The sequence below is a fragment of the Pipra filicauda genome, unplaced genomic scaffold, assembly GCF_003945595.2.
Source record: "Pipra filicauda isolate LSUMZ 115617 unplaced genomic scaffold, ASM394559v2 scaffold51_size4534324_pilon, whole genome shotgun sequence".
In the NCBI taxonomy this organism is placed as follows: Eukaryota; Metazoa; Chordata; class Aves; order Passeriformes; family Pipridae; genus Pipra; species Pipra filicauda.
In genome coordinates, this window is record NW_024104665.1 from 4,309,338 (window position 1) to 4,321,792 (window position 12,455).

Sequence of the window (12,455 nt, forward strand, 5' to 3'; positions counted from 1 at the left end):
ACAATAGTGTTTGTGTTCATGGTTGGAAGTATAGTTGCATATAGAGTACAAAAGTCTTAATTAGTCACTCTGGAATGGAAGACTAGAGTGCATTTGGCAGCATTTAGCATACCCAGTTTTTCATGTTACACAAGCAAGATGAAAATTTCTGTCTTGTTACATAAATCTACACAACAGATTGACTGTAGAACTGTATTTTCCAATTCAGCAATTAATAATCTATAATTGTTTCCACTAAGAGCTGGTCTTGTTGCCATTAAAGCCAATGGGAATTTTGCTGCTGACTTCAGTGTGGAGCTAAGTGTCACCACCTGGGATGTGCGACTTGGTATTACATAGCAGAAGTTCAACAAGCCTTCCAAGTGAATCATGTTTTTGTGTTCTATTAAATTCATCCCTACTTTCCCCCTCTCTCCACACAAAGATGAGGAATATAATTGGAGATGTTGATTCAAATGTTACTGGTTCTGAAAAGATACAGGTAATGTATACTTTATAAAAAAATAAAGAAGTGAGAAGTTCACTCTGAAGGCAGATCCTTAAATGTAGCATTGATAACAAAGTCAGCAGTTACAAGTGTATTAGTAATTTATGAGATTACCCCATGAAGGGATTCTGCTGTACTTTATTATATCAGAACATGACATGCTTTGAATAATAATAATAAAAAAGATTAAAGCAGTAAAAAGCTTCTTTGTAATGTAACAGGCGCCTACACTGTGACTCTTATTGATGAGCTGATGATTAGGAAGCAGTGTAATTATGTTTCACAAGCAGAGCAGAACAGTCCAGTCACTAAAACACTTTGAAATGAAAGCCTTTTGATTTTGTTCCACCAGAAGTATTTAATCAATAAAAGTAATGTTCTACTTTGTCTAAATAAATTAAATGAAGGATGATTAAATACTCCTAGGAAGAAAACAAACAAACCTCAGAAATAGAAGGATAAACACAGCAACAATTATCTACAAAACAGTTGTTGCATTTCATAGGCCTGAATTTGTACATTTGTATGGTGGTGATGTAGGAGGGACTGACAATAAATAGCTTCTGTTAATGGCCATATTCACAAGGAATTTTTTTGTACAAAGACTGCGGAATCAATTTTCCAGTCCTACTGAGTCAAATTGCATTATTTTTTGGGCATTAGTTTGATGGCATACTGATTTGGGGCATAAAAGCTGTTTAGAAGGAAAGGTTGCCAATGTGTGGTCAAAGGTTTGGTTCATCCAGTTCCCACTTCTGCTGCTACTCAGCGCAACTATGTCTGCTTACAAGTACAAGCTTTTATTAGTATGAGTATTGCTTGTGTATTCCAGCCCTAATTTTATTGCCATTGGTCGTCAGTATTTTTCCTGAACTGACTACTTTGAATTACAACAGGCAGGACACCATATTGCAAAATATTGGAGGGCGAGGGCAGCAGGACTGCAGATTTTGCCCTTCAAACCTTTAAACAAAGCTTTAAACCTGAGTTGTACTGTCATCAGTTTATTTCTTGAGAAACACGGGACAGCTCAAAAAACATGTTGAGTTATATGAACATTATTAGATTTGGTCATATGGGTCTCGGTTCCTTCCAGGCTACTAATTCCAGGCTATTGCAGAGGAACAGCACAGTTCAACTAGAAGGAGAAATACAGTAGTTTGATGGTTTTTTTTTCTAGATAAAACAGTCCCATTTACCATTCTTAGTTTTGATGCCTTTTTATGACTGATATTGCTACTTGAGCCTCTTAAGACCAATGCTGTGCTAATGACACCCTAATTTTATTTGTGGTTTTGATGTCTCCAGCTTCTAACTCTAAGAAATATAAAGAGAAACCATGAGATTTTTGATTTTTGGAGGGGTTTTGCCTTTGCTTTTTTTTTTTTTAGTGAATATAGCTTTTAAATCATCTGACTCTTGTATTTCTCAAACACCTAAATAAGGAAACCATAAATAGTTTTTCCTAAATAAATTCACTTTTCTACAGACCAACTTGGGAGCCCAAACCAAGGCACTTCTAGAACAGGGACTCTCAAGAAACATTGTTAGCAGGCATTATTTTGGGGGAAGTTGGGATATTATATTAAATTTTTAAAATCCCATGTTCGGATCTGAAGACTCAGACCATCTCAAGAAGCCAAATGCCAAAACTCAGATTTTCAATCTTGAGTGGAAACCTCAAATGAATGTCCTCTTTTATATTTAAAATGGCTGAGTTTTCCCAAAGTTAAGCAGCCTTGGTTACAAATGTCTCGGTGCAGTTCTGCATAACAAAAACACAGAAGTGGGTTTATTTAAAACAAACCTTACATGTTGTGTGTTCCTGTCCTGCTGCATTATTTATATCTCTGCCCCCTTTTCTCAGTATGTACAAAAGGTCAAGTAGTGACAGGCCAGTACCGTATGCTTGCCAAGCACGGTGGATACGTATGGCTGGAGACCCAAGGAACCGTGATTTACAACACGCGGAACCTACAGCCACAGTGCATCGTCTGCGTCAACTATGTGCTGAGGTAAGTTGTACAGGACAGAAAAAGACACATGTGGATTCATGTGCTGGAAGAAATGCAATATTTGGAGGAACTTTTGAAGGGTCTATTTATTCAGTGTTGTTATTCTGAAATCAGTTTAGTCATGTTTGTTCAGTCTTGTTTACTGATGTTAGACATCGATGAAAAATGTGGCATGCCTGTTCCCATACACACTGTTGAAATACACCACAGCCTTTCTCTTCTGCAGAGTGGCTGCTGTGCTCATACAAAGGAGTATAAAGTCTGCACTGAAGATTTTATTGTGTAACACAACAGCTAGATTGTTTTGTTTTTCTAATGCTGTGACCAAGAGATAAAATTAAGTAGCAGAGGTATCATATGTTGCTAAGAGATGCTGTTTACCACCTCAAAAAGCAGGACCAATCAAGAATTTTGCCTTCATTTGGCAAAACTCAAGTTTTTTTGGTCCCAGTTGGGGCCAAAATAGGAAATACTTATTTGAGTGATAGTCTGGGTCATTATAGCCTCGACTACATCTCTTTAAAAAGCAGAGCAACAAAGCCCTGAGTATTCCCACAGAAGTCCTGACCACACTCTCTGCGTCATCTGAGATGGCGGTGCTCGGCAACGCTGGAACCATGCCTCGCCTGTCAAGAGCCTGGCATACAACTGAGAGGCCAAAATGGCTTGTAGAGCCCCAGCTTTAGAGAGTCTGTACTGCCTACGTTACCCGTATCTTTTATTTGTAGAGTACAAAGTGCCTAAAACATATTTTCTTGTTAGTGAAATTGAGAAGAACGATGTTGTGTTCTCCATGGACCAAACAGAATCGCTCTTCAAGCCTCACCTGCTGACGATGAGCACTGCCTATGACAGCGGCGTTCCTGGGACAGAGAAGAGTGACTTCTTGTTTACTAAGTTAAAAGAAGAACCAGAGGAACTTGCTCAGCTGGCACCAACACCTGGCGATGCCATTATTTCCCTGGATTTTGGTTAGTATTTGTATAAATTATTTTCATACAACAAAGAACCACGTGTGAACCTACATTTAGAAACTTAATAGACAAGGTCTGTTTGCTGTTTGTACAAATTGGGAGTAATGGCTAAAAGAGCCCACATGCTCACACCAGTGGAAAATTTCTGTGAATGAGAGCAGAATCAGGCTTTCTTGCTGACTAAACAACGTGCATTAAGTCTATGCCAACTTATTGTCATGGCAACTAGGAGCAGTGTTTACTTTTAATGAATAGCTGCAGTTATATCATAACACTGCACAAGCTAAAAGCATTCATTAATATTGTTAAAACTCCATCCAGGGACACAGAAGTTTGAGGAAGCCCCTGTCTTCACCAGTGCTGTTTTGACACCAAACAAAGCATGGCCAGTGGAAGTGAAAAGCCACCCTGCTCAAGGTGAAACACTGACAATACCGTCCTTTACAATGCCTCAGATTGCACCTGGCAGCAGTACTCCTAGTGCAAGCAGCAACAGTAGCTGTTCCACGGTAAGAAGAGCTTTAAAAAAAAAAGAAAGCATGTTATGTTTTGTATGCAAGTCCCATCAGTACACATAGACAACATTTTCATGTTAGCAGTCCTGTCTCATTGCTTATTAACAAGGCCCAGTGTATCTATATCCTTCCTGTACTGCATATACCTTAAGGATCAATGACAAAACAATCAAACAGGAACTATATCCTGCCTTTACATTGCAGTCCTCATTGTCTCCCAGCTGTCCCTCAGTAATTACTGCTATCTATAAAACAACTAATAGAAGAACATGCTACCACCTTTCAGGAAGTTAGCCTTAAATAAAAAGCCAAGGTAAAATTGTGTGGTCATGAGGAACATTGCTCCACACCATCCTCTTTTTGTTTGTTAACTAGAAAGTGTGATCTTTAGGAAGCTTACCCAACTCTGGCTTTTGAAAGCAGCTCCATGGAGTTCCCCACTGAAAGAATGAATTATTTCATGGCACTGCCCCCAAGAACTGGAACCACTCTTAGATGGCCTTTACGAGAGGGTGTCCAATCTTAAGAAAAGCATGGAGATACTACTGAGCATCTGTGTCCTTGACAAAAATATTTAATATTGTACATTCCTGGTCCAAGATGCCAAGAAACATTTAAACTAAGATGACAACTAGGTTCCTGTATTTGGTGCCTCTGTTTTGTACTGACAATCTTGTGTTGGAGAAAAGCATATGATAGAAGTGGACAGTTTTGGGTTTTGAGGATGCTAAACGCACATTCAGCCATTTGCTTTTCATAGGAAAGATCTGTTACTGAACAGCTTGGTATAAATGATGTGATGCTAAGCCAATACCGTGGTTGTCTTGCTGCTTAAAACAAATTGTTATTTTTGTGCAGCCCAGCAGCCCAGAAGATTATTACAGTTCCGTGGATGAAGATCTTAAGATTGAGGTGATTGAAAAACTGTTTGCCATGGATACAGAATCAAAAAGTCAGTGCACCTCCCAGGTAAGGAACTATCTCTTCCAAAAGCCACAAAAATCAGTCCCCTGCTAGCAGACAGTACAGACGCATATTGTATGTGCAGATATTGTGATACAATACACAAACTGCATTTGTACATACACACCAAATCTTTCATGCACAACACTAACAAAACAATGCACTTTCAAAAACTGGAGTGTCAATTTCTGTCCCTAACTCTCTGAAGCACTAGGTTTGGAGTGTCACTGGTGGCACTGCTAAGAAGAAAGGAGCACCAGAGAACTTTCAGAATTTGGAGGCTTCTGTGGATTGGATATGTAACATAAGCAGCAATTTTTTTTTAATCCTGACTAATGACTAATGAGCGAACATCCTTTCTAGAACAAAAAATAAATAAACTAATTCTTGCAAAACAACTAAATGAGAGAGGAATGCCCCTTATAGCACACATCTCCTTTAACTATAAAACAGAATCTAATTTTGGATATATTCCTGTTTTACCACTTGGAGGTTTTCAGAGAGATTTGACAATTACTTGCACATAAAATAACATATGGTTTCTATCTCCTGCATCCTAATCAGGGTGTAAGTGTAGAAATTCTCTCTATAAATAAATAAATCCACTATTGTAACATTACAATAGTGAGCTAGTGAATAAAAGGTGTGGGCCTGATTCAACTTATGTAACTTTTGATACTTAATTGAAATGCCTTTGTTAAGAGCTTATGCCTCTTTATAGTCAAGAGAAAGGAACAGGCACTGCTAACTGGTAGCACAGACCTTACACTCGTCTGCATCTATTAATCCTACAGAAGGTTCAGGGTGACTGGAGCCCAAATGAGGTGGTTGCTTTAATTTACCAACACAATTTGCAGACTCAAATAGGCTGTAGTCTGTGTTCTGAAGAAATTTCATCTAAGCCTGGACATAGAAATAGAAATTAAAGGAAGAGAAAGAGTGGACAGATAGGAGGCAAGTGTGGATCAGGATCAAACTCAGTGCAAGACTTGACATGTGCAAACTTCAGTATTGTCAGATTTAGCATCTGTTTGCTCAGGTGTGTCCGACCACATCAGCAGCTTTGGTGGGGAAAATGAGTGTTAGAAGAGTGCCACAGAGGTGTTATGAGCTGACTGGTGGGCCAACACTGATTATCCTCTCTGTTCAACTTTGGTCAAATGCCAAGAGAAATGGATCTGGGTGTGACAAGTCCTCCAAAAGAAAAAAGAATACCGATTTAAGTGTGATAATGTCCTTCCAGCTAAATTTTTTCCACTTTTGCATTTTTAGACACCTTTTTTCATGTAGCTAGATTATAAGAAAACTGTGTTTTCTATTTTAGCATGAAAAAGCCTGAGGTTGAACTACATACCACATGTTGTAGAGTCTTGGCAGACAAGTTATTCAAAGCTTAGCGTGATCTACTTCAGATCACACTGATGTTGCAGGCTGTATGCAAGATGCTTTACTAAATACTGCTCATCTGGGAGGGTTTTTTCCTTCAGTTTGTTGTCTTAATTTTACTGAAGATGATATGACGAACGTGTACGCTAGCATAGAAATAAGACATCTTTAAACAGGAGTTGGCCAGTTTCATATAGGTGAATTTTGCATATGGTGATTTTTCAGCTTAACTTCTGTTAGTATTCCATATCACACTAAGTGCCACAACTATTATTAACTTTGAGTTTCTTTATGAACTTACTTTATCTTTGCACAGACTGACTTCAATGAACTGGACCTTGAAACCTTGGCTCCTTACATTCCTATGGATGGAGAAGATTTCCAGCTCAGTCCAATCTGCCAAGAGGAACGTCCTCTCTCTGAAAGTGCACAAAATACCCAGCAGAGTCTAAGTAGCATGAGTACCATCTTCCAACCCGTTGCTCCTACTTCACAGAATCAGTTCCTCCCAGAGAAATATTGCCCACAGATATCAAATGAAAAAATTAACCCTGGTGGTCATGGGTCCCTGTCATCGGTGTTCTTCAACAATATGAGTAGGTCATCACTGCCACCATACCATGACCAAGCCAGCACTCCTCTGTCTTCGATGGGAGGAAGACCGAACACCCAGTGGCCACCTGATCCCCCATTAGAATATGTTCCTGCTAAATGGAGACTCATGGATAAATACTCAGGACCCCTATCAAATTCCCCCTCAGGGCCACCACTACATTCTCCAAGGGTGCCCATATATAAAAAAAGGTCAGTGCTTTTGTAGTACAACTATGTATTTTACTCAAAATATTTCGGGGGACGAAAAGGGTCGTAATCTTTAAAAATTCTTTTTCTCAATTCAGCTGGAACAATTTTGTTGTGATAGGCATCGGACTGTACCTCTGGGGAAATTAATATGGTGCTCTCACAGTGGCAGTGAGTCTGGTAGAAACTGAAGTGGGCAAATTTTTTGTTGCCTGTAAGGATATGTGAATGGATTTCCTGCTGATCAGTTTAAAATTACACCATTAATTTTGCAAAGTATGCTTGACATACTGAAAAGACTTACTGGTCCAGCAATAAGCAGGGACCTGTGCGTATTTTCTCACCTGGCATATGTTTCCTTCACAACAAAAAATGGGGAAGAAGGAGGGATGAGAGCACATTGTTGGCATATGTAAATACTACAGCTAAGATTTAAAATTACAGGCTCTTTTTCTACAGCACTTCCTCACCTTGTTTGCTTTATTACACATGTAAACAATATGTGCTGAGATGTAGATCAGAGGCTACAGTCCTAGAAGTTGCCTTTCATAGCTAGACATTTCTAAGTAGCTCTTGGGTCTTTAGTGTTGGTCACACTGAAATGTTCAGAAAGTACATAAAATAGTAATGGTCATTTTAAAACCTGAAGCTGTGCAGTTTGCTTTTTGGGATTTCTTGTGGGCAGAAATACCAGTGTCTGAATATGCATCTGGAAAGAGAGGGTCTGTCCCCAGTTAGCAACCTGTGTGTTCATACTTAGTATGCAAAGCAAGGGGACAGACATGGCTCTCAAATCCTTTTCTTAAAAATCGCATGACTTTCTTTTCCACAGCATTTCTATGTCTGCTTGGAGATCCCTAGAGGCTGTTTATGCTAATCTTTCATTAGTCTTTGATCCCAAACGTCAAAAGTCTCCAAAGATTGTGGGATGACTAATAAAAGGAAATAAAAAACATTTTACGTTTGAGATCTGTCCACTGGCAAGTCTCAAAGACACCTTAAATGTCTTTAAATGAAAGAAGAATCTGTATAAATTAACCAGATGATTGAGATTTGCTTCCCTGCGCACTCATGGATACCTCCTCTCCACAGGCCCCTGGATGCTTTTGTACAACGAGGTATAGATATAAACCCAGCAAGAATTGCTCTGTCTAACAGTTTGAAACTGAAACGACAACTGGATTATGAAGAACAAGCATTGCAACAGCTGAGTGGGGTAATCATCATAAGAAATGCACCCCCTTCACAACTTTGGACTCCCCATGGTTATCACTGTAATTGTTTGGTTTGCTTTCCTTCACATTCTAGGGAGATCCATCTGTCATTAACCCATCTCACCTAATGTGGAAGAGAATGAAATTTCTCAAAGGGGAAAACTGTTCCTTGGTTACAGAAAAGAAATCTCTCAGCACAAGTGTTCTTACTGGTAAGAAAAAGTGGTTTCGCAACATTATATGTTGAAGCACAATTTTAAGACAGGTTGAATAGATGCAAAAGCTCTTTCAAAAGGAAATGTAAATAAGCTCTGTAAATATTACACTACACTAAAATTAAAGATCAAGTTGTATCGCTAAGAGCTGAACAATTTAAGGTGCGTTTGATAAATACCAGGTAGTTGGTTTCAGGTACGTTCACACTTGCTTTGGAGATAATGGAAATCAGCTTAATGGAGCTGGGTTTACCTCCTGCTGATAGATACGGTTTCTCTACAACACTGTGTTTCCTTACACATGCATATCTTCAGAGCAATACTACTGCTAGAGCTAGTGCTCTTTGTGGGCTTCCTTTTTGACAAGATGCAGATTTGCTTACGCTGTGACACCATCACTCCGAAGATCATTTTGCTTTGGATTAGTATTGTCTACTATAATTATTACAACGGCTTCATTTAATTTTTTTTCTATTATTTAAATACCAGATGAATTTGTCTGTAACTCAAGAGGTCTGAGCCAACCAATGAATCAACTGCAACTGCAGCAGCGGCATCAACCCACCTGTGGCAGTCCGGGTGAGAATTTGAAAGCAGGAGCATTTCCCCCTCCGTTTTACAGTTCCCATTGTCCGGACTACAGTGTTCAGCCAGCTCATAAAGCATCAGGTAAGAGCTGTCAAATAGAGAAACTGGAAAGTGTTGGTATTTAGTTCCAATACTGATTCCATTAAAAGAAAACATATAAAAAAATATGGAGGAGGATGATAAGCTAAGGTCCAAATACGTACTGCTTCATAACATGAAAAATTAGTTCTGTGGTTTAGTGTGATATTTAAATGTTAACATTTGTAATATATAAGGAAAAGTGTTTTCACCCTTCCTTTCAATTAATACCTTCTTATCTTGGAGGTCCTGTCATCCTCCATCCATACTCTTGTCTTGTGATGGAATTGTTTACATCGTACTAAACAACTTCACTACAGCATTAACATGGAAGGTTTGTAGGTTAGAATCTTAACGTGTGCCTTCTGGAAGTTGAAATAAGTAATTAAAGGGGACATGTATACATTCCTTTTAATACATAAAGTGAGTGGATGTCAATTTAGAAACTTTGTTGTTTTCTACAGTTTTCCTCATGTACACTAATATAATTTTTCTTGGAACAATCTAAATTTGGATGTGTGACACGCTTACAGGAGTTTAAGTCAGAATGGTGCATAGGTTAACTCTGGCATATTGACATAAAATTGACCAAAATAAAATCATTACTGATATAAACAGAAGGGGGGGAAGAAACAAGTGCTCTTTCTGGTCTCAGCACCATGACTTACTTCACTAATCTGTTCTAGGTATGACCAGTCGTCTGCTGGGGCCCTCCTTTGAACCCTACTTGCTGCCTGAGTTGACAAGATATGACTGTGAGGTGAATGTCCCTGTTTTGGGTAGCTCTACACTTCTGCAGGGCAGTGAACTGCTCAGAGCACTGGACCAGGCAACCTGAGCGGGCCTGCAATATTCTGTGGCCTATACTGTTCAAAACAGCTTCAGTTTTTAAATATATTTTTGCAAGTAGACAATTTCTAATACCAATACACTTTTACAGGATTTTACTTAGATATTGAACCTGTCCACATTACCAAATAGTGGCCTTTTGAAGTTACTCACTTTATTATTCATATTAAAGAAATACATCTACTGTATTTTCTCTATTGCAATTAAGGTTGTGTTTAGAGAATTTGATTACCCTCCCCTTATCTCATTACCTGTAATTTATATTCTGAAATTTTTTTTCAAATTTCATGCTAATAAAAAGCTGTGGTATAAATGCCTCATCATGTAATACTTTGGCTGCAGTACTGCAAAGATTTACTTTTATTGCCAAAGATGAATGAAACAAATTTGATCTCTGACCACAGTTTTTTGTTGATCTGCCAAATTAAAATCCTTTGAGTCTTTTTGTTTTCCAGCATTTATTTTATTGTAACTTTAATATCTTTTGGAAAAGCATACTAAGGAAAAATCCCAGCCTTCTGCTTCCCACCCCTTCCCTTCATTTTTATACACTTTGTTGGAAGAAATGTGAATGGTGAAATGCAATGTTTGTGGGTATCTGTGAAAGTTGCACGTTGTAAGCTTTTTTTCCTCAGAAGCAAACCACATTCTCAGCTGCCTTAACCTGGCTTAACTCTATAACCAAGGGAGTCCTACAGCTTTGCCCCAGTGGAGGATTTAGACCTGTGTTTTCATTTGTGTTGAAATTTCTGGTTTTGTTCTCTGTTTTTGCCTTTATTTTTTACACAAAACAGATCTTTTTTTAATTATTATTTCTCTCTGGGTCAGTTGTTAATCATCTCTTGGTACTTTTGCTATATCTATGACACAACAACTTTAAGAGCTGTTTCTGCTAGAAACTAGTAGTATTTGTTATGATGTTGCTGATATTTCAGGAATCGGAGCAGCGGCCAGTACTAACACCTCTGATTAATGTTGCCCTTTTTCATTTTATAAGCTAGCTAGCAATATAATTGCAAGATCGAATCATTAAAACTAAAAGTAGTATTTCCCAGTGTATTAGGCTAACTCAGTTATAAGTAGACAAGAAGAATTAAGGATTTTGTAGTGAGATGAGTGGCCAGCAGTGAGGTCTCTTATTTTTACTTGCCTTAGATTAAAAGTCATTAAAAGACAGCCAGACATTTTCAGAGCTCCTTTCCAGCTATCATTAATTGTCATGCACATATTTGAAAAATAAGGCTTTGAATGCTTTCAAAGGCAAAGGGGTTTGAAAGTTGAAATTACAACATATCTAAACAGCAAATTACAGTAAAAGGCAGGTGAGCAGTTCTGACTTTAAAATACGTAGACCTAGATCTGTGTTGGTATATATCATCTTCTTTCCTCCACTGGTATGAATCACTGTAGCTTCATCGAAGAAAATGGAACAGTGGCAATGTACTATAGCTAAAAATCTGGCCCAGAAACTTAGAACAAAAATATATTTTTTGAGATTTCTGATTCTGCTGAAGCTTGGTGTATAAAATTGCTTTATATCATGCACTGACACTTGCAGAGAGAGAGAGCCTTGGGTTCATAGAGCACTTCAGAGTTCTCTGTGTTAAGCGAGTCTTAACCACACACACTTAGAAAAGCTGAAGACCTTTTGTTATTGGTACATGATGTAAAAAAAATATAGTCACTATTATAGGCAATCTTTCAAGAGTTTATTACCAAAAACAGTCTACTCTTAAAGTGAAGTTATTACTGTGTGGAAAAAATATATTGTAAACTTCAACATCTGATGAAAATTGGCAAGCCAGATTTGACAAATTTGCAGTGCACCGACTTAAGGCTTCAAGGATTAAAGACACTTGAATACTGCTCTTCTTTCTTATTTGTGTAGTTTCAGCATTAAAAATGTTATACCCTAACAGTTTACTAAAACACTCTGAAAAAAATATTCCATGTCTTAATATTAATCATACTTTTTATCATAATTATTTCATAATCTATATTGCTGAATTCTTATTGACAATATTATAACTGTATGGGAACTTTAACTTGATAAGGAAATGTATTTTGACACTGATACCTTATTAAAGTATACTGATCCTAAATTCTTTGTGACTCATTTGCTATGAATTTGTTATTTGTTGTATCATTGTAAAACAAAAGTATTTATTAAATTATTTATAGAAAATAAAGGTTTGCATTGATCTTTGAAGAATGAAAGAACAATCAAATGTTACTCATATTTGAGAGCTGGGAAGTAGCCTGCCAAAGGTCCATATTGTCAACTGCTTTGTAGAGTTTACCCATCTTTCCTCAAATGAAGAATTAATGCCCTGCAGACCACTGCCCTTCTGAAACATGACCTATGGTTCA

General features: G+C 37.9%; 1 protein-coding gene across 1 annotated transcript in view; it reads left to right on the top strand.

Annotated features, from left to right (window-relative positions):
* Positions 1–12,190, top strand: part of EPAS1 (endothelial PAS domain protein 1) — a 78,894-nt gene extending 66,704 nt beyond the window's left edge. Inside the window, exons 8-16 of the mRNA XM_027723379.2 lie at positions 2,355–2,502; positions 3,265–3,473; positions 3,798–3,985; positions 4,850–4,960; positions 6,657–7,144; positions 8,234–8,357; positions 8,450–8,567; positions 9,060–9,239; positions 9,923–12,190. Of these exons, the coding sequence (XP_027579180.1) occupies positions 2,355–2,502; positions 3,265–3,473; positions 3,798–3,985; positions 4,850–4,960; positions 6,657–7,144; positions 8,234–8,357; positions 8,450–8,567; positions 9,060–9,239; positions 9,923–10,074 (1,718 nt within the window). The 3' untranslated portion in view covers positions 10,075–12,190. The remainder of the gene's footprint in view (positions 1–2,354; positions 2,503–3,264; positions 3,474–3,797; positions 3,986–4,849; positions 4,961–6,656; positions 7,145–8,233; positions 8,358–8,449; positions 8,568–9,059; positions 9,240–9,922) is intronic.
* Positions 12,191–12,455: the final 265 nt, after the last annotated feature.